Source organism: Gadus morhua, chromosome 7 (assembly GCF_902167405.1).
Source record: "Gadus morhua chromosome 7, gadMor3.0, whole genome shotgun sequence".
Taxonomy (NCBI): Eukaryota; Metazoa; Chordata; class Actinopteri; order Gadiformes; family Gadidae; genus Gadus; species Gadus morhua.
This window is the reverse complement of record NC_044054.1, coordinates 13,618,250-13,641,914: the sequence shown is the minus strand read 5'-3', so window position 1 is coordinate 13,641,914 and position 23,665 is coordinate 13,618,250. Positions and strand designations below refer to the sequence as shown.

The 23,665-nt window shown below is 45.7% G+C and overlaps 1 protein-coding gene and 1 pseudogene across 1 annotated transcript in view; one reads left to right on the top strand and one right to left on the bottom strand.

The window, feature by feature from the left end:
- Window positions 1-7,501: 7,501 nt before the first annotated feature.
- On the top strand, window positions 7,502-14,587 carry LOC115547771 (transmembrane protein 47-like; annotated as a pseudogene).
- Window positions 14,588-19,877: 5,290 nt separating this feature from the next.
- Window positions 19,878-23,665, bottom strand: part of LOC115546754 (ryanodine receptor 1) — a 67,209-nt gene continuing 63,421 nt past the window's right edge. Inside the window, exons 102-107 of the mRNA XM_030360489.1 lie at window positions 23,220-23,354; window positions 22,032-22,188; window positions 21,626-21,690; window positions 21,406-21,506; window positions 21,255-21,306; window positions 19,878-21,123 (exon numbers count right to left, since the gene is read on the bottom strand). Coding sequence (XP_030216349.1) covers window positions 21,028-21,123; window positions 21,255-21,306; window positions 21,406-21,506; window positions 21,626-21,690; window positions 22,032-22,188; window positions 23,220-23,354 — 606 coding nt within the window. The 3' untranslated portion in view covers window positions 19,878-21,027. The remainder of the gene's footprint in view (window positions 21,124-21,254; window positions 21,307-21,405; window positions 21,507-21,625; window positions 21,691-22,031; window positions 22,189-23,219; window positions 23,355-23,665) is intronic.

Genomic DNA, 23,665 nt, shown 5'->3' with positions numbered 1-23,665 from the left:
GTAACATTTGTGTGTTTGGATGGGTGGGAGGGTGTGTGTGTGAGGGAGGGATGGAGGGAGGGAGGGCGTGTGTGTGTGTGTGTGTGTGTGTGTGATGTGTGTGTGTGTGTGTGTGTGTGTGTGTGTGTGTGTGTGTGTGTGTGTTGTGTGTGTGGTAGTGTGTGGTGTGTGTGTGTGTGTGTGTTAGTCAACACAAACGAGAGGGCAGTCTAAGCCTGCCTTTGAGACCAATACAGTTGATATGTTTTGAATCTGGTTGCCGAACAGAGATAAAAGTGCATATGTTAGGCTATTGTCGTTGCCTTGGCAACATAATGTTTTAAGAGGGATATTTGACTTCAGGGGAACCGTTTCTAATTATGTTAGTTCCGCTCAAATGATTTTCAATTGAATTGTCTGCTGAATATGCACATTAAGTGCGAAAAAGTACATTCTTCACAGAGCAACAAAAAAGAAACAAATTTAATAATTAAGTCTGGGTCCTATTTGTAATTGATAATTTTGTCTAGACTTGAAAGTGACAGACCCACCTAGCATGGAAAGAGGCTGAATGCAGTCTAGTTTATGTTTTTTAAAGATTTTTTAAAATTGTTTTATCAGGGAGAGAATTATGCTGAACAGATCCCCCACTTATGTTGACGAATTAAAGGAGAAATGCATCTATCCTGTATCTAGGAGATACAGGATATGGACCTGTCAAAAAAACAGGTCAGAAAGGATATCCCGTTTCCCCAAAAATAATCAGATGACATGAGTTCATAGCCGGAGGAAGGGATCATGTTGTCCTGCCTTTGTACTTTGCAACTGACCTTTGTAACTGTACAACTTCTCCAAAGCTTGCTCCCAGCGTGATACTATGGAGCTTGACGCAAAAAAATTGCCCTTGTTGGTTGCATGCATTGTATGATATATTATATGATATCTAACGCATTGTTAATATAATGTCTCTGATGTGCTTGTGTACGGGTAAATGTGTTTGATACATGTGGAAGGGTCCTTATTTATATATCGAATCGCCTGATTTAACAAATATCCCCCATGGTCCTGGATTTGAGTTAGACACTTTTTTTTCATTATGTTAAACAAATTCATCAACAATTTTCTGTTCCTTTATGATAATAATATGAATAAGACAATTCCAGTGCTTGCTCTGCGTATTTCCGTTATATATGAGTATGAATATGCTGACTTCCTAAACCCTGGGATTATCCCTTATCATTCTGGACCGCTCTCGCTCCCTCCATCCCTGCACTCCCTCTCCGCCCGGGCGTGAAGTCCTCTCCTCAGTCCTCAGCTGTTCCTACGAGCGGCGGGCCTGTCCTTAACATGTCATACCTAACTCAGACCCGACCAAAACACCACCCTAACCACCACCCTCAGCCAGTAACAACCCCACACCAAACCCAAATCCCATTAATCACCACCACCACCACCACCACCACCCCCACCACCACCACAATCACCACCACCACACCACCACCACCACCCCCCACCCCCCACCTCAGCAGTAGCACCACCTTCTTTACCTCCGCCTTTTCTACCACCACCCCACCCTCAGCACCAAACGCAACCACCACCCGCAACAACATCATCACCCACCCCCACCCCCCTCCACCACCATTAACCCCATCATCACCACCCCCCACCACCTCCACACCATTACCCCATCATCACCACCCCCACCACCTCCACCACCATTAACCCATCAGCACCACCTCACCACCATTAACCCAATCATCACACCCCCACCACCTCCACCACACATTAACCCCATCAGCACCACTCCACCACCTCCACCACCATTAACCCCATCAGCACCACCTCCACCACCATTAACCCCATCATCACCACCCCCACCACCTCCACCACCATTAACCCCATCAGCACCACCTCCACCACCATTAACCCCATCAGCACCACTTCCACCACCATTAACCCCATCATCACCACCCCACCACCTCCACCACCATTAACCCCATCAGCACCACCCCCACCACCATTAACCCCATCATCACCACCCCCACCACCTCCACCACCATTAACCCCATCAGCACCACCTCCACCACCATTAACCCCATCATCACCACCCCCACCACCTCCACCACCATTAACCCCATTGGCACCACCTCCACCACCATTACCCCATCAGCACCACTTCCACCACCATTAACCCCATCAGCACCACCTCCACCACCATTAACCCAATCATCACCACCCCCACCACCTCCACCACCATTAACCCCATCAGCACCACCTCCACCACCATTAACCCCATCATCACCACCCCCACCAACATAAACCCCATCAGCACCACCCCACCACCTCCACCACCATTAACCCCATCAGCAACACCTCCACCACCATTAACCCCATCAGCACCACCTCCACCACCATTAACCCCATCAGCACCACCTCCACCACCATTAACCCCATCAGCACCACCTCCACCACCATTAACCCCATCATCACCACCCCCCACCACCTCCACCCACCATTAACCCCATCAGCACCACCTCCACCACCATTAACCCCATCATCACCACCCCCCACCACCTCCACCACTATTCCTCCCACCATCATCACCACCCCCACCACATATACTGTATATTAAGGGACTTGTTTAATGTGCTTCTCCGGGTTGAAGGGTTAGAAGGCGCTGTCTGACTGTGAGGGATGTTACGGTGACAAATTGGGTGTGGATGAATAGACCTGATCTGACTGGAGTGGGTCAGGGGGGGGGGGGGGGGGGACAAAGAGAGACAGATTTGATTCCTGCTTCCTCAGCAGGGAGGCCGCTTGTCCCACACGGTCACCGTGCCAACCCCAGCCCACGCTGACATCATCTTAAGATCTGCTGCGTTGTGTTCGTCCAGCCGAGGAGGACAGCCACCACTGATTATGTTCCCCTCCTCCTCACTGAGTGGGCTTTACCACACACGGATAAGCCTTTTTCTATGTTTATCCTTTTCATGTAGCTTTATATTCATGAATTGGTCGATCCAATAACCCAGTTAGTGGTTGAATACTAAATGGGTAATATTTATGGGACAAAAATCCGGTCTATCCTACGAAAATGTAATTATTCCAAATGTTTTTTTATTTTTTATTAATTTTAAAAAGTACAGAGCCATTTATCATTAAGGAAGCGGTTGGGCATCCTGCTCAAGGACACGTTATTAAGCACCCTACACACTGTAGTTTAACACCGTAAACACTTGACTATCCTGCCCTACATTTATCTGTTTAGGTTGATCTGCGACTGCATGCTGGGTTGTGTGTATATCTCTTAAATAGAGTGAGAGAGAGTGAGAGAGAAAGCTGGATCCTTGCCTTGCGGGGGTGAAATGGATTTTAAACACCAGAGTTCACCTAGGGTCAGGCTCCATTCTCCGTTTCCACGGCAACGAGTCAAACACAGTGTTCTCGCTCACTTCAAGTCATATTTGAACACATCCAAAAAATAATCTTGATTATAAAGGACTGGCACTCACAAATATCCCAGACAAAGCCAAATGCATTTTAAGTACTATATGTTGACTCATCCTGACCAATATGTTTAGTTTTGGTTTCTCTGTGTTTAATTACTTTCAAATAGTGTGTATGGCTGGCAGCTGGTCTGAAAAAGAAACTTGATCACAGACTGGAGAGGGTCTGTGTGTGTGTGTGTGTGTGTGTGGTGTGTGTGTGTGTGTGGTGTGTGTGTGTGTGTGTGTGTGGTGTGTGTGTGTGTGTGTGTGTGTGTGTGTGTGTGTGTGTGTGTGTGTGTTGAGAAGGGGATGCCAGGGGCTGCTGCCATGGTGACTGATACAAGAGGAAGTAAACAGATGTCTACAAGCTGGCAGTCAGACCAAGAGAGAGAGAGAGAGGAGAGAGAGAGAGAGAGAGAGAGAGAGAGAGAGAGAGAGAGAGAGAGAGAGAGAGAGATAGAGAGAGAGAGAGAGAGAGAGAGAGAGAGAGAGATTGAGTGGTCAATATTTAGGGAGACACCAAAATACTATTAGTGATGACAATCTGGAATGATACCAGAGTGAACAAACTTGTCAGCAATAAACATAAATATTCAATTAAAAAAAGGGGGAGGGGAAGACTGTGATTTTTTGTGACTAATCTGTAGTTCTAATCTGCAAACATATGATCAGATCAGAGTACATATCATTCTGAACTAATCATATCTCCAACTCCAACCCAGGAGGCTCCCCTAAGACCTTCTGTGCGGAGGTGAGTGTCTCGCGCTGACTCATCTGACCTAGTGGAGCTGATCCTCTTGAGACATGCAGGCATTTTGGCTTTCCCAAGGAACACATAAAGTCTCTCTCTCCTTCCCTCTCTCTCCAAACCCTCCTCTCCCTATTGAATCGCTTTCCCTCCCTCTCTCCCTATACCTCTCTGTCTCCCTCTCCCTCCCCCTCTCCCTACCTCTCTCTCCCCTCTCCCTCCCTCTCTCTTTTACTCTCCCTATCTCCCTCTTTCCCTCTCCCTACCTCTCTCTTCCCCTCTCCCTCCCTCTCCCCACCTCTCTGTCTCCCTCTCTCTTTCCCATAGGTGGTTTGTGTTTAAAACATCGACAGTTGCATCCACAGTCCATAAAGTTGACTTCCTGTCTGAATGTATGTTGCTCATGCTATCCGGCGAAGAGAGTGTTTCCTGGAGTAACCGGTGATATGCAGTGATGACATCCCAGCCGAGTCATCATCAGTCAGGTCCCACACAGTGAGAGGCTCCAGAGCAGGAGAAACCTTAGAATGTTACAGTGGTGTTCTCTGAGTCACGCACACACACACACACACACACACACACACACACACACACACACACACACACACACACACACACACACACACACACACACACACACACACACACACACACACACACACACACACACACACACACACAACACACACACACACACACACACACACACAAACACACACACACACACACACACACAAACTTGAACACACACACACAGACACACAAACTTGAACACACTTGCACACAGATACACACACACACACACACACACACACACACACACACACCACACACACACACACACACACACACACACACACACACACACACACACACACACACACACCACACACACAATGACGTGGACAATGGAGCCGTGTGATTCATTTCCAGATATTTTTCACCTTTCACCCGTTGGTCTTTATCTTTTCCTCTCTCTTCTGCTCTTTCTCCTCCCAGTGAATGATGAATGAGGACAATGTATAAGAGGGAAATGTGTTAAGCATTGCACATGAATTACATTACTCGAGCAACATGTCTCACTCCACAGTTTGATATCCAGCATGCCTGAAACTAAACGTTTCAAGCATGCTGGATATATTTCGGAAATGGCATGCAGCCTCACGTTTCATCCACCTTATAAACCCCTTAAATAAAACAGCTGAAGCCAAACAGCTGGTTTTCGGGTGAGTGCTGGGTTGTGTAGAAGGACTAAAAGTCGTACGAACCGCACCGAGACTCAAGTAGCTTTGTCTACGCTGGAGACGGGTTCTCTAATGAGAGGCTTTTTTGGGGACACTGCGGATGAGGAGGGGGTGATGGATAGCGACGCCTGCTCGACCGGGGTGGGAGGGGGGCATTTTTTCTAAGGGGACGGCCATTAAGACGTCCACGGTGAAGCTAATACCAGAGCATCCTCTCTCCACGGGGAGCCCGAGCGATAGCGTGGCAGCAGCATTTAGACAGCGAAGGAACGGGCGGCGGTGGAGTCTGACACGCTCATTATGCGGAACACGGTGAAAACCTCTAATCTTAGAGACTCTGGAACTGATCGGGGCTAGAATTAAGCCCGACATGAATCCTACAGAGGCAAAGCAAAGAGTCATACTGAAAGAAAGTGTTATTTGGTAAAACACAAAAGTTATTTGTTGGTTTATTTTCCTGGCAGGATAAACCTAAAAAGAGAAAGAGATCGCACGCACGTATGTGTTGTGTTATGATGAGCGATGAATTTGGACATCATTGAGGACATGATATGGTAGGCAAGGCTAAAATTAAGAGAATTGATTCATTTTAAATAAAGGCCTTTGCTGTTTTAATTTATAACAGCTGTTATATATTCTAACAGCAAAGGACTGATTTATTAAACCCTTAAATAAATAATACAGTCACTTTGTTATGGTATATCCTTTTGTTATTATATGCTATTTCGTCAATAATCCTTTAATCCTAATGTCATTGAAATATACGTCCAGAAGTGGGGCTTTTTGGGGGCCACAAAGAGCCTTAAGCATCGTTGAATGTTTTTCTTCAATCCCATCCACGTGGTGGTGGCGGTCCACGCGCAGCCTCGCGGGATCTGTCGCTACTGATCCTATCTGCGGGTGTGAGACGAAGGAAGGGGACAGCAGGTGGTACATAAGTGCTCGCGGAGGATTTAACCAAAATCTGCTTGCATCCCCGAGGCGATGTGCAAATTAATCATTTGTGCACTTGGATATAATGGATATTATATCCAAGTGCACGGAGTATTCATATAAAATCGTATAACATTGGCCTTCTCTTTATATATTTTGATTCGTGTCTTTAAGAAGCATTATACATATATCCAGCATAAAAGTCATTGCTAGACTTCGTTTATGTGCTTCTGTGAGTTATTATTCTACTATAATACAATACAATATTTATTTAAACGGTAGGCCTACAAGATATATCCACGATTTTGACACTAAACGTGTTGCGTTGCCGCCATCTGCAGGTTATCCAAATTATTACACTGTGTATTTTTTTTCTTCCGATTACCCGTATTTAAATCTATATTATGGTAATCAATCTTATCCTCCAATACAAATATTTCTCTACATCGTGTTACATGCATTCACTGCCACATGGTAGGCTATATCCCAGTGTAACTCTTTATCACTCTTTATAAAAAAAAATAAAGTAACAAACTGGAAAAGTTTAATAGATTCTAAAAGAGTTTAATTCAGCATATGCCTACTTTTGGGTTGCTGAACCAACCGATGTTCCTTCTATCGGGGAATTTTGACCAATCCGCGGGCTCTGCGGTAGCGGAAAATGGATGACATCAGTGGTTTGGTTTAACATTCTTGAAAACTATTTCGCTTGCTGAACTTTCTGGCCGCACTCTGAATAGAAGCCGCAGAACCGAGGTACCCTGCATAAGCACTTATACTGGTTCCTGTGAAACGGCCTCCAAATTAAGAGCCCCCATAAATTAATTAATAAATAGATAAAACAACAGGATTATGTTTCAAATGTTACAATTATTCAATTATATTGAATAATTTATTATAATGTGTATAACTCATTCACCAACATATCAGAAATAACTGTGTATTCAAATTGTTTCCTGTTTGTATTGTTTTGCAATAATCCACCCAAATAAATTGATTGTTTCTGTAATATTATTATTCATCTCAAATAGCTTGATGAGCAAGTGGAAGCCCAACCACACCCTCTCTTACTAGGGGGGACTTTTACTTGTAAAAATTAACCGGAACCTGTCTATAAGCACCGCAACTTAACAAGGGTTGACAGAGGGGTGCTGCTGCTCTCGAGCGCGTATACGCCGCGTATCAGACCCAAGTGGACGGTGGTTTAAATAGCAGCACGGATTCGTCGCATGGTATGAGAAGATGTCTGTCAACGAAGTGTATATGTGTCGGCCGTTCAAGTTGATCGCACTGCTGTGCATCTTCCTGGCTCTGTGTCTGGACGTGGTCGCTCTGGTGAGCCCATCCTGGGTCACCGCGGACCACTTCTCTTTGTCCCTATGGGAGTCCTGCACGAAGTCTGCTGCGCGAAGTCTAACCGAGACGGAGTCCGAGTCCTGGAATTGTTTTTCCACCCTATCCTCTGGTGAGAAGCCTGTTTTCTTATTTTTTGGAAGCCTAAATTCCCTTAATTCCCTTAAGGCTATAGGGTAAAACGAAGTCGATTTTCAAAGTAGACGACATTCCGACACATGTACACTAGCAGACCGAAGTTGTACATCGACTCCAATTAACGTAATGTTGATATGCAATACTATAACAATTATTCAAATATGTTATTATCTCTATAACTACTTCTGCACATGTGTTATTATTGATTGAGACTGTTATTTTGGTAAATCACTGCATGTCCTCTCTTGGCACTGCGGTCAGTGCATGCGCACCGCGCCTGCTTCTCCAATCGATGCTCTATCCGAGTCCTTGTGCTCGTAGCGAGCGACCTAACTTTATTATGTGCTTCACACGTCTAAAAATATCAATAACTGTGGACTCCCTGATTACTATGGGATTCATTTCCAAAGCAGTCTTTGTTAATAGTCACTTATTTTTTCTGTTCAATTCAGCCTAACAGAGCCATAGTCAGTGGCCCATGGAGACCCACTGTAAACTGTTTTATGAAGATAACACTACACATTCCGGGGACTGGATTCAATTAAAGCTTAGACATGCTCTCTCCACGAGTGTAGTATGATACCCAGGACGTTTGGGACAGCAAATGTGTGTCAATCCTCCGGCTCAAGCCTTATATTTAAATGAGACGTTTGAATAATCAAATTTGTCTGTCTTTCGTGATTCACTCTTCCCCTTTCTAAATAAATAACTAAAGGGCGAAAATACACACACACACACACACACACACACACACACACACACACACACACACACACACACACACACACACACACACGCACACAACACACACACACACACGCGCACAACACACACACACACACACACACACACACACACACACACACACACACACACCACACACACACACACAAAAAAACTGTGCGCGCGCGCGCGCACAGTTTTTGCGCGCGCTTTCGTCACACACACCTTCTCCTATATATACCGGCGGGAGTAAAAAGTGTCATCGTGTAATTGATGGCTGTCTACTGAGGAATGTGCCGAATGAACGGGGAGCGGGTGGGTGTCAGTGAAAGAGGGTGTCACTGCTTTACTAACACCCCGACGGAGGGGCGGCGTACACAGTTCAAGAACAAAAACATGGTCATGATGCGGCTCCGCCCACTCGCGTTGTCAAAGAGCCTGTTGTGCACATATATTGTTAAGGTCCTCTGAAGCGAAGTGATCTGACTCTGGGGGTCAGCGTAAAAACATTTAGGTATCGCTATACATTGTAAGGGACACAGAGAGAAAGACTCCTCCGGAGGGGAAATATAGGCTACATTGACATACCATCCCATACACTGACATAACATCCCAAACACAGGTAGGCTACATTATAACAACTTTATTACTTTATTATGATGATGTGAATCATTTATCTCATTATTTTCGCAGGAAACTCATTCACCTTCTCCTGATTAGTTGAAAATAACCATGAGCCTTACGGTAATGGCAGGTTTCTGACTGACAAATCCAACATTTTGGATCAATCACATCAATAGTGAACACTTGATTCAAATGGTTAAATACATGTTCAAACTTCACAGGGTGTGAATACATCCCGTTTTCACTGTTTAACATCTCAGTCTACGGCAAAGTTGAATTCATCTTAATATCTAAGTACATACCCATGACAAGTTACCCCATCTGAAAACTACTATCCATAGGAACTTATAGGGTGGGCACTGGGCACCATTGATGAGAATAGACTGTGTGACTTTTGTGAGCTCAATGAAATTGAACATGAAATTCACTTTATTTAGTATTGTCTGTTTTATCATAATTTGGCACAAAGGTTGAGATTCGATTTAAAAGAAGTTCATTAAATGCTTGATACAGATATGTTAGCTTGGCTATTAAAATATAGAAGATTTGTGATTGACTTTATTACAAAGGCGTGGGCTTAGAGGAATATGTCAATTTATATTTAGTGTGTTTATATGGTGCCGGATGGATTGTATTGTATTGTGATGTGTGTATGTCGTACACTGTTTGTGTAGTTATATCGGTGTCTTGTAATCCTGTGTGGGATGGGCCACTTGTGTGGCATGACATGAAACTAAACATCAACGTGTGTGTGTGTGTGTGTGTGGTGTGTGTGTGTGTGTGGTGGTGTGTGTGTGTGTGTGTGTGTGTGTGTGGTGTGTGTGTGTGTGTGTGTGTGTGTGTGTGTGCGCGTGTGCGTGTGCGTGTAGACAGACTGGCAGATAGCCACCCTGGTGCTGCTGCTGGGCGGGGCGTGGGTACCCTGGTGAGCTTCCTGGTGGCGCTTATCTCTCTGTGCCGGGGCACCCAGAGGAGACTGTACCGCACCGTGTCCGTGCTGCTCTTCACCTCAGGTCAGTGGTGGAGGCTGATGTCTCAACTCCCTCTCTCTCTCTCTCCTCTCTCTCTCTCTCTCTCCTCTCTCTCTCTGTATGTGTCCCTGGTGTCTCTCTCTCTCTCTCCTCTCTCTCTCTCCTCCTCCTCTCTCTCCTCTCTCTCCTCTCTCTCTCCCCCCCGTCTCTCTCTCTCTCTCTCTCTTCTCTCTCTCTCTCTCTCTCTCTCTCTCTCTCTCTCTCTCTCTCTCTTTCTCTCTCTCTCACACACACACACACTCAATCTCTCTTGCTCACACCACACACACACACACACACACACACACACACACACACACACACACACACACACACACAACACACACACACACACACACACCACACACACACACACACACACACACGCAAACTAACAGCCCCCCCCATACAATCACACACGAAAGTTAACAAATGTGACTCATTGAATAATGATGATGCACTCACTAACCAGTACAATAGTTAGAAAGAGAAGCTGGCTCTGACTCTCTAGTGTCATGGTGTCTGACGTTCCACAGCTGGCTCAGACCCAGCAGCTGTTTTCCCAGAGAGGAAGGATCCATCAAAACAGTTTCTCACACACTCTCTAAAAACACCCCTCTAAACTCACCACCTCTTTTTTCACCCCTTCCTCCTCACCCCAGGGGTCCCGAGCAGGCTGTGTGAGGATAGGGACTGAACCTGACTGTGATACTCGCTCCCCAGAGACAGATTGTTGCTACAACGGTTTCAGTCGCTCAATGCGGGACAGAGGCAGGCTCTGTTTGGTTCTGATGAGGTCATTACCGAGGAAACACAGATGGTAATGCATTACCAAAAACCTCACTAAACCTCCATCTCCGCCAGGTTCCCAAAGTGTAACGACATTATAATGTGCAGACGTCCGGTTCGGTAGTTAATTGCTAATGAATAGCCCTCTCTTCCCTCTCCCGCTCCTCATAACACTAACTCCCATATCCATGAAAAATGAGCTGGCAAACAATCGATGACCTTATGCTGCCTTTCTCGCAAAGCACATTTCAGCTCCTTTTTTGAACCAGCATAAAGAAAACAACCACATTTATTTTGAGAACCCCAGTTGGATCATTATAGCTTTGGTCCTGGTTTTATAAACGCCATCGTCCCGTGCGTGAGGGGACTGTTCTCCCCCGGCCTGGCTGCGGGTCACTGACTCAGAAATGTGAAAAATGTGGCGGTTTTCGTTGGTGGGCCGCGGCGGGAGCAGCTTTGAGAGGCCTTCCAGGGGCTTTTTCCGGGACCGAGGCTTCCGATAGGTTCCACAGTGGAGCCAGATGGGAAGGGGGAGGAGGTGTGTGTGTTTGGGGGGGGGGCTCCCCAGGGTCCCGGTACCCTGTGGTTTGTGTGGCTTCAGAGTGTCGGTCTTACTAGCTGACCGAGAATAGGACCTCAGCAGTAAGCTCCAGCACACTGTGTTCCTCTGAGCTGCATGGACACAAGGCGATGTTGTGTCCCCCCTTCCCCTGTCGCCTGGTCCCCTGGAGGAAGGAGGAAAGGTGGGGCCCGTGTGTGTCACGAGGGCTCCAGTCTGGGAGTGCACCTCCAACCACCCAATTGGAACTTAAGTCAACACATTCATTCACACACTCTGTGTGTGTGTGTGTGTGTGTGTGTGCGTGTGTGTGCGTGTGTGTGTTTGTGTGTGTGTGTGTGTGTGTGTGTGCGTGCGTGTGTGTGTGTGCGTGTGTGTGTGTCTTTGTATGAATGGACCGCAGTGTTAGTATGTGTGTGCGTTTGTGTGACCACTTTGATCACACAAACGCACACACATACTCACACATACTTACTCACACACACACTTGCCCATACACACACACACACACACACAGACGGATACACACATTTCCTCTCTCACACACTTACACCTACACCCACCCACCCACCCACCCACTTACTTACACACCACATGCTTACACAATGCTACTGCTAAGCCAACATTCTCACATTCACTGTTACTGAGGAAATGTTGTTAACAAAGTCTGATACAAATGTCTGTGGCGTGACATTCCATTTGGCCTTGAGAGACTGTAATGTTTCTCAATGGACAGGGACACAAAATAAATTAATAAATTCTGAAAAGTCAAGTAGAGGTTACATTTATTTGACTCAAGGCTTCACCTTCAAGAATTCTGGCTCCCTAAATAGTGGACTACTTAATACCACTTCTTAATAGCAAAGTAGGCGGCTACACTGTGAACTGAAATACACTTATTTCCGTAATATATCCAAAGATGGATTGCAGTCTTCTTTAGCATCAGATTCTTCCCATAAAGAGATTTCCCTGATACTTGTTCCCTAGAGTTTGTACGTTATAGTGTTCTCTGTGTATGGAATATGGAAGGAGTGAACAAGTGAGCCAAATTGAACAGGGCCCATATTAACCTGCACACGTTCCACTGTAGGAAGAAGAAGAAGAAGAGGTAGAATACTGTCGCTGGTGTTATGTGATATAGTGCTGCATTCGGGGCGGCAGTGAGATGTGGGCAGCATATTTTTGGAATGATCTGATGTTACTCTTTGAAGATGGATCAGTCTGGTAAGACACAAGGTCTGATGGGAGAACAGTGGAATGGACACCGAGTTACTCATACACACACAGTTAGAACAGTGGAATGGACACTGAGTTACTCATACTCTCACAGGGAGAACAGTGGAATGGACACCGAGTTACTCATACACACACAGTTAGAACAGTGGAATGGACACTGAGTTACTCATACTCTCACAGGGAGAACAGTGGCAGAGTTACACAAACACAATCACAGGGAGAACAGTGGAGACGGAAACCGAGTGACACATACACACACACAGGGTTAACATTGGCCGAGTTACACATAAACACACACAGGGCGAGCAGTGGCTGAGTTACACATAAACACACACAGGGCGAGCAGTGGCTGAGTTACACATAAACACACACGGGCGAGCAGTGGCTGAGTTGCAGGGCCCTCGCAGAGCTACCGTTCTCTGAGTCATTATTTCAGTTCCATGTCATCCCGCCTTTCCGTCCAACCCGTTGGCTTACAGGACAAATGTTTTCCAATGTTGGTAACAATGCAACAGCTGCACAGATAACATCCCATAATGACACAGTTGATTCGCAGAGCATCCAGGTCACACACTTTTTATGCATTTGACATGTACTCTACTCTTATTTTGAAAAGGGCTTCTGTGACTTTATGAATCCGACTGTGAAGACAGACCAGAGATGATGTACATCCCGTTCACATCTCTATTTCTGTGTCCATGTGAACGTGTTTCCGTGGTGCCTTTTACAGACGTGAGAGGGTGAAGTTAGACAGGAAGTGGGTTGGCATAGGGAGCCCAAAAGGGAGTCGAACCCGAGGCGTGTCTCCCACACAGTGGTCCTGACACTAGCGAGTCGAACCGGGCTTCTTTCTGCCCGGTGGCTGCGTGGAGCGGCTCCCTTCTCTCCCAGACTAACGTCAGTGTTGTGGGCTTGTGTGTTGGTCTGCAGCGGTCCTCCAGGCCTGCGCCCTGGTCCTCTACCCCATCAAGTTCATCGACGGGAACGTCCTGCAGACGTACCACGAGTTCAACTGGGGCTACGGCCTGGGCTGGGGCGCCACCATCTTCATGCTGGGCGGCGGCATACTGTTCTGCATGCGCACGGACATATACGAGGACGGGATGTACTGAGCTAGCACAGTGGCATACACACGCACACACACACATGCACACAGTAATGCACGCAGTAATGCAGCATACACACAAACACGCTTTCCTCCGCTGAAGGTGTGCTGTGTCCTTTGTTCATTTTAGATAGAGGGTGTTAAGATGGATACTGCTCCTGTTTGGAGCAGTATCCCCCCCCCCCCCACCCCAACACACACACACACTCCACTCCACTCAAGGTTGCCCTGGCAACGGCCCGTGCTTGGGTGAAAAAGGTTTCTGGACAGAGATTGGCTGCTGCTATGGTGGAACGCTTATGAATGAGTTGAGGAGGGTATTTATTGATGGACTGTACATACAGGATTGTTTTTCCTTTTTTTCTTCTGTACTTTCTCGTGTAATATATTCAATTTTTTTATTTTATTTCGGTGATGTTTTTAGTTACTGTTGTCGAAAAAGGCGTTATTTATCTGTTTCAAAATAAAAGCATAAGCATTGTGTCAATCGTCTTAATGAAATGTGTAGTAATTAAATAATAGCGTTTAATGTTTGGTGTTGCTGTAAATATGTCTTTAGTGTATTTCTCATCGATCAGTAAGATATGAATAGTATAGAGGTATTTTTGCAAACATACTCATACAATTTGTTTTCAATAAAGGTTACTGTTTACATAAATGTGTTTTATACCTGGCTGCTTTCTGAGTCTACTTTTCAGTATTTTTATTTATTTTTATATTATTGTTCTGGTGTGTCAAAATGGGGCAAGAAAATCCCAGAAACACAGAGGCGCCAATGCGCCATTACCACGCGCGCTTTCCCCTTCAACAGTAAACAAGTAAAAACGAACCCTGTAATTAGCAAAAGCTACTCACACAAACCTTTGTTACATATTATTACATCCTAGTGGTCTATAGTCCACAACAACCGCTTCAGTGAGACAGAACGGCGCATGGACCTGACACATGGTCAATGGACTGCATTCAGCGCCTTTCTAACCTGTGGGCACTCCAAGCGCTTTACAACAGCGCCTTAATGGCATGCACACGTCCATACAGCCACCGCATTGTCAACCATGCAAGGCAAAAGCCAGCTTGTCTGCAGCAGTTAGGCTATTATTTTTTCTCTCAGGGACACCTCGAAACTTAGCATGGAGGCGCAGGGGATCGAAGCAGCAACCTTCAAGCAGCCAGGGACCGCTAACCGGAGTCGCGATAATAATAATAATTGAACGGTTTCCCATTAATATTACGGTGTGGTATGTGTGTGCATGGGTGCGGCAGTTCTGCGATGGTCCTATAATAGAAGTGACCTCTGGGGAATGTGTGACCCGTATAGTGGTGGTTATAGGTGACAGGAGGGGGTGGGCGCATAGCACAGACAGAAGGGACAGAACCCGAAACGTGTGCGTGTGTGTGTGTGTGTGTGTGTGTGTGTGTGTGTGTGTGTGTGTGTGTGTGTGTGTGTGTGTGTGTGTGTGTGTGTGTGTGTGTGTGTGTGCCTCCCCCTTTCCACACCGAGCTGGTGTCATCAGTAGGTGATAAACGCTGTTGTCTCTCAGTTAAGCATTTCTGTTAATAAAAACTCATTCTGTCTGTTTGCCAAGGTCGGTTAGAGTCAGCCATATAACAACTGAACGCACTCTGGATCTTTCAGAAATTTCCCTTTTCTTGGAATGTTTTGCAGTCATAAGGCCTTCGTTTGGCCTACACTGGAAAAATCGAATATAATAGTTAAGCAACTATATTTTTCGGATCTTCCCCCGTTGTCTTCTAGTCTGGATTTCGAAACTGTTACATAACCATATTTATTGTGGTTCTCCTCAAAGAAAAAAACGTCAACACTAATTAATTCGTTACTCAATGTAGGCTACTTGTTGCTATGAAACCAACAGACACAAAAGTCATTCGTTACCAGTGATTCATGTAAATAGACATTGCAAAATATCTTTAATATCTTTAATAGAGTTTGCTGTACAACCACACCCACTGCATTACAATTTCTTCCACAGGAGATTATACAACGAGAAAACTACTTTATATTAACATGTATAACAAAACAGTATAAAGTAAAAGGATATCACAAAATGTTTAGTTATATAGTATAGTTTGTATCTTGATTCTGTTTGCCATCATTATGAGCTCTACCCTACAGAGGTATTTCAATTGGGATTAGAATTGATTTAGATTGATAATGATAAATGATCAATTTAACAGGGTTGTTCACCAATTATGTTAATTTATGTCTGAGTTATCTCAGATTTTCGTTTTGTAAAACAGTTAGCACACTGCAATCTGGTTAGCAGGAATGGTCAACCTACCCGTTTCAAACTGTATTTATACCCAAGATCATAAATCTGAACCTATTCAAACTTATTACCTAACCGTCTAAGCCTAACCCTATCCCAAAGTTCTTTAGGCTAAACTCACCCAAGCTTCTCTTAACTAAACCAACTCAAATTGACCATTTGAACTCCAGCACTGTGTGCATAATGAGGTTGGTGTGGTTCTCCCATGGACGACCACAGTGCCGTTTCCAGGCCTTCCCCTCTGCTGCCCCTCCTGCAATCCCAGAACCAACACAGGGTTCTGGGGAACACATCATCCAATAACCCCCCCCCCCCCCCCATCTAAAAAACGCTGGGTTAATGGAGACACCAGCGTGCGGAGAGTGAGAGACAGAAAGAGAGAGAGAGAGAAAGAGGGAGAGAGAGAGAGAGAGAGAGAGAGAGAGAGAGAGAGAGAGAGAGAGAGAGAGAGAGAGAGAGAGAGAGAGAGAGAGAGAGAGAGAGAGAGAGAGAGAGCCATAGTGGAGAGAGAGAGAGAGAGAGAGAGAGAGAGAGAGAGAGAGAGAGAGAGAGAGAGAGAGAGAGAGAGAGAGAGAGAGAGAGAGAGAGCGAGAGAGCGAGAGAGAGAGAGAGATCTTACCTACATCCCTGCTACTTTGTATTACACTTTTCTAGTACCTCTAATCTTGTGTGTTTTTGTCTCCTTTGAGGTCCTCGTTATGTTCTCTACTTTGGTAGAGTTATATGGGTACATATTTCCCATGCCGATAAAGCTCTTTTGAATTGCATTGGGAGAGAGGGCGCCCCCCAGGGTGCAGTAACCAGCCTGACCCTGCGATCGGAGACACACAGCAGGGACAGATTCCAGTTACTGATCCTGGGACACACAACACAGCCAGCAGCAGCAGCATCACCACCACCACCACCTCCACCACCACCACCACCACCACCACCTCCACCACCACCACCACCACCACCACCACCACCACCACCACCACCACCACCACCACCACCACCACCACCACCTCCACCACCACCACCAACATAGCCAGCACCACCACCTCCACCACCACCACCTCCACCACCACCACCGCCACCACCACCACCACCACCACCACCACCACCACCACCACCACCACCAACACCACCACCACCACCACCAATACCACCACCAATACCACCACCACCACCACCACCAATACCACCACCAACACCACCACCACCACCAACACTTGCACCACCGGGGGGGGGGGGGGGTACTGCAGCACCTGCACACGATGGTTTACTTTATTAGTTTACACAAATGAATGAAGGGCAACTTGCCGTTGCCCTTCCTTTGAACTGTTCTGTCCTCAACCTGCTATAAAGACGGGGCAACTGCAAGGATCTCAGCCTCACAAAAAGACAAGGACAATCAAACAATAAAAACACCTCTTAGCACTGACAACACCATGAAGGACATCATAATTCATCACGCAAACAGATCAATATTAATTCTTACCTCATTAACCTCATTCAATTCAACCCGATAATACACAGAATACATACCATAATGCAGACGAAAAACATGAACGATTTCATGACATACAAACGTGAAGGAGGAAAAGCTTCGCTGCTATACTATATAAATGAACCTTCGGGTGCCTTTCTAGGTTCTTGTTACCTGCCTCTGAGGCTGAGAGGGTCCGCAGGTCAATGTGCGTCCCAATGAATGAGAGCAGAGCAGCTCAATGGACCGAAGCTCAGGCTGTGGGGATATCTGGAGATATCCCTTCCTCCAATCCACTGTCACCCGAAGCCCCACAGAAATTACACATTAACCTCTGCGGGCCCCTGACCCTGGTTGCTGATCTCTCTGTCAGATCTCTGGTTAGTCCTCCTACACGCTGTATCTATAGGGAATGGCAACTTGGAGACCATGCATGGGTTAACTCTTTTAATAAAGGTTAAAATTGTCCCACACACATTAAAGGAACCGCATAAATTAAACACAACCTTCAAATTGTCCCATCCACATATGTATGTGTCCCTGGGTTTTTCAGTACATATACGTGTGTGTGTGTGTGTGTGTGTGTGTGTGTGTGTGTGTGTGTGTGTGTGTGTGTGTGTGTGTGTGTGTGTGTGTGTGTGTGTGTGTGTGTGTGTGTGTGTGTGTGTGTGTCTGTGTGTTTCACACATGTCATTGTAATATGTTTATCTTCCTTTATCTTCAGTTTGAAATCAGATGCTGTGACTATTTTGCAGCCTCTAAAAGATTGATGACTAGAACATTGAAACATGGCTTTAAGTCATTGGCCCTCTGCACCAAAACCAGACTCCCGTAAACTATTTAAAATCCTCATGAAAGAAAGAGTCTGCATCTGTTATGCACAAATAATTCAACTCTGCACACATAATTCAACTATGCAGTGCATTATCCCAGAAATGGCTGCTTTTCTTCCTCTGAACCTTCCCCTGAAGTGAAGGGTCATCTACTTGTAGACGACCTTTCACTCCCTTGCCCCAATACGTAGCTGTTCTAATTATAGAACTGCTCAGCAGAAGACAATGCTGTTGAGGAAAGGCCATAACCATATAGGCAGTATTCATAATATACAACTCATGAATGATGTAAACAGAATCAACTGGTGGTGGGAAGCATTCAGGTGGCAGCAGCTGACCTTGTATCTGCCAGCGGTGAATATCAAACACGACCCAACCAACAGATGGCTGCTTTCACAACCTAAACAAACTGATCCTTAACGGTTACTTGCAGGTTTGAGGCTTTTTTCTTTTTACTTTTAAAACAAAGTATGGCTACTGCCATTTATAAGAAAAATAATAATAATCGGTTAAGCTCCCGTGACCTTTCACCTGCGCTCCATGTCAATATATGGACACCTTTAGCCCCTGCACTAAAGATATATATTAATATATATATATATCGATATAGCCTACTTCAACACATATAGCAGTCAGGAATGTAATTATTGATTTGGTTTAATGGTTGGAAAAAAAATGCATCTATTATTTCTTGCAAATTTGATGCAATTCTATCTACATCCCGAAGGCAAGCAATAAATGCAATGCTATGGGGTAGCTCTTGCTGTCTCAGGCCTATACTATGCCCCTCCATTAATTGTATTCTGCCCCAATAAAATGAATGGGTGGCTTGCCTCTCTCTACCTGACCTACCCGGCTACCTGCACAGGCTCTGCACGTGCACTCGATGCGGACTCAAGCTAGAGAGCATCAACCGTTTTGAGGGGCGGCTGTGGAGGAAGGCCTGAGGGAGAAGTGGGATTTTTATGGTAGAATACTTTAAAACGAAAATCGAGCTTGCTCTAGCTGGCTTCTCCAAATTCCCTACCCGAGTTTTTATATTTAGAAATAAAATTGTATTTGACTGCCACCTAGTGGCCAATGATACAGAATGTTTTTCATAAATTAAAGCATTAACAAACACATTTATTCCGCAACTTCTTAAATTTCAGTCTAAACTTAGAAACACACAAAGTAACCATAAATACAAGTATGAAAATAGTAATTCAGCTGCAACAGTGTTTACATTTAAAACATATTTCAGCACACAATTTACTGTAGGCCTACATATTTGATAGAAATAATGGCACACCATTACTTTTTTCCAAACAGTGCAATACTAATGTGTATAATCTCCGTAACAAATTATAAGATCATCTATTCACCAAAGAAAACATATTTATTGGTGGTATTGGTTATGCAAAACGGCTCTCAGGTTAAACGCATCAGAACACAAGAGGTTATCCTTGAAATCTGGCTTCATCCAGTTTACAATATAGCATTATCTGGTATACAAAGAAAATAACTCTTATGTTGTGATGTCTTACTCATCACTTGCACACAGAAACACAGACACGTGCACACACATGCATGCGCGCACGCACATGTTTGGACGCACATGTTTGGAACGAATCAATCCTTTCTTGAAAAATCTTCAGGCAAAGAAATGTTTTGAAATAAACAGAAGCATACCGTGCGTCACTATTAAAGGAATAAAGGCTCTTTGTTCCAATTTTGATTTATTTAACTTTAATCACATTTTAATCAAGACAAAGATATATTTTATGCCTTCACAATAAATAGCAATGAACACAGACTAAATAAAATGAAATAAATTAAAATCAAACATTTGACTCCTACAGCTGGATCACTTGGTAGAAGGAAAATTACAATTACAACATGATTACTGCATGTGTTTTGGATTGACAATAGAAATGTTTGTTGCATTGGAGAACAAGAAGCGAACATGGTACTGTAACTGAGCTACACTGTAACATCATGTTGCTACTCATTTAGGAGATTTCCCCCTTTACAGATTGTACAAAGATTTAAAACTTTATAACACAGCCATAGTATTCTTTATAAAACAGACTTGAACGACGCAGCTTCCAACTGGGGGGAGGCTGAGTATCATGACACCCAGAACAAGCAGTGTTTGTAAGGAGAGGTCTCGCAGGTCAAGTGATTGTAAAGATTTAATTTACCCACTGGACAGTAAAGATTGTGAGCCTTTTGTAAGCGCATCACGATGCGAAGCACGGATACAGTTGGCCGCCAGAGGAGATCGGTCGAGGTGCTTTGTTGATAACCAGTGTTTTGCCAGCCAATACATCACCACGCGGTCATCTGCATAACCGCTATAACAGGTACTGGTATATATGTAACAACGGGTAGCTGTGTATAACTACACACCCTCCTGCATAACTACTAGTAGTTGCGTATGAATCTGGATCCGATCGTTCCCGCACAGCAGCGGAGTCTTCCTGCTGAGGCAGCGGTTGGTAAAGGGATCTGGTGGTTGTGGCGGTCACTAGGAGAGCAGGTCCTCATACTGCTTCCTGAAGCAGTCCCCAGCAGGGTAGAAGTCCCAGCTTCGCTCCTGGTACATCTTCCACACATACGACTCCTGGCATACCAGGGCACGGACAGGGGGGGGAGGAACACAGCGGGTCAACAGCGCAAACAGCCCCGGGCATAGCCATGCTAGCTGAAGCTAAAATGCGATCGGAGTAGCGACTGTAAAAAGTGGGGACCCACCTGGCCAGTGTGCTCCGTCTCGTCTTTGTTGATGAGGTACATGAGGAAGAACCTGGGGAAATAAAACAAAACAAACCCCGGCTGTTTATTTCACTACACGTATCTCGCAGGTTCTTCTAGTTGCTATAGTAACAGCAAAAAATACACAGACATGTAGTTGGCCAGGTTGTGCTCGTCAAAGGTGTGCGTCTCGAAGCCGTGCGGCGTCGTGTCGAAGTAGTCGCTGCCGATGCCGCAGATGAAGCACTTGGTCTGAAAGGTCACAAGGTTTCTTTACTCACAGTATGCAGGCGTACAATATGCAGTAGGCAGTGGGAACGTCGCCCACGATTGGCCCTCCAATCGATAGAACGGACCACCCTAAAACGTACCTCCATGTCTTCTTTAACCTGCTCTTGTTGATCCCTGAGTTCTCCAAACGCGTCGATGATCAGACCTGAACACAGAGATTCAAGAAAAACATCAACTTTGACTAGTTTTCTTTATGCATGGTGAGTGTCTGGTGACCACAGTGCCCGGGCAGCAGCCCATAAGCGCTGCTGGTGTGAAGTGACCCAAGTGATTCAACTTCAACTTCTAATTCTTTTTTTATATCTTTTTTTTTACGGTCTATGGGCTTGTGTGACTTCATGGTCATTAAAGCGGAGCCGGACAGGGACGTGGGTTGAAAGGGAGAGGGGACCAGCGGTCCGAGGGGAGCGTGGGTGATCACATGAGGCCTATGGCCCTCCCGGTGGAGGGAGTGGAACCTGCTCATGGAGGGTCACGGCCCCAGACCTTGGATGATGGCGAGCAGGATGACGATGACGAAGAAGAAGAAGGTGATGTCGAAGACCACCCGGTAAATCTCGTAGTCGTCCCCCGCTGGGTCCTCGATCTCATCCCCGATACCACCGCCCGCTCGCACGCCCACGTACATGTGGAACAGGTAGCACTGGGAGGAGGGAGAGAGAGAGAGAGAGAGAGAGAGAGAGAGAGAGAGAGAGAGAGAGAGAGAGAGAGAGAGAGAGAGAGAGAGAGAGAGAGAGAGAGAGAGAGAGAGAGAGAGAGAGAGAAAGGGGGGGGGGAGAGAGAGAGAGAGAGTGAGAGAGAGAGAGAGAGAGAGAGAGAGAGAGAGAGAGAGAGAGAGAGAGAGAGAGAGAGAGAGAGAGAGAGAGAGAGAGAGAGAGAGAGAGAGAGACGGACAGGGTTATAAATCTGGCAAAAGCATGTCTACAGGTAGACTGCAGGGGATTGGGTTCAACCCCGTTCTTTGATACTTTTAGATATCAGCTTATTTCTAAACTATTGAATAGACTCTTCGTTTCACTGTGTTCAAATTTTTTAGTCTAGAAACAGGCCAGTGCATCTCCAAATGATACGTGGTGTTATTTCCAACATTCCGCCATTTGTTATGTCTCAACAAGGACGAATCAATCTGGTCGTCTGGGACATAGCCAGGGCCATATACCTTATCAAGGGAGAGACTGCTTCTGTTCTCTTGTTATTAACGTTTTCTTTATTATGATACTCGCCCCAACCCTTTGGTTCGGTGAGAAGAGGGATCGACAGACAAGGAACGCGTCTTGAAACTGCTCCTCAACCGCCTACACTATAGATTATTCCACCTAAGTCTGTATCTCGCTGTATTACATCCTGGAATAAACCATCTATTCAACCCTCTGATCCAACCATGATTTCCACTTCGAGAATTAATACAACCGAAAATATACAACTCAGAGTCTATACGAACCGTTTAGAAATAAGCTGAAATGTAACATTTGGTTACTACTCAAGGTATTGTAGAATACACCAACATTCGACAATACCATCGCCAACACACCAGTCTGTCCCCTTCAACGCTCGGCGGGCCGGACGCAGACCGAGCTGCGGTCCTCTTGCTCGGTGCTAACGAGCTATAGGACGACAGCACCGCATCATGTGACGTCATCGCGTGACGTCACGGCGCTGCGTTCTCAGACTCACGGTCATCATGTCGTCACACTTCATGTTGGGCTCCTCCCCTTCCTCCCCTTTGTTGTAGAACTTCCTGAAGAAGTTGAAGGCCACCACGGTGTAGAGGTAGACCACCACGGCCAGGAGACCCACCGTCATCATGAGCTGTCAACACACACACACACACACACACACACACACACACACACACACACACACACACACACACGATAACATGATCAGCCACCCCATCACATACGACGACTACTAGCGTGGCGCTCTCTTGTTCTTCTGACCTCAAGTCCTGAATGAGGAATGCACTGTGTCACTATGTTGCACCACCACTGGGTGGGAGTGTGTGGGGGATGATGGCTGGTTTAAGCAGCATGCCCTGGCCTAGAGTCAGTATGATTGGACTCTGGGGCTGGGGGAGGCTGCACACCTGTGGCGCATTGAGTACTCACCTGTGGCACATT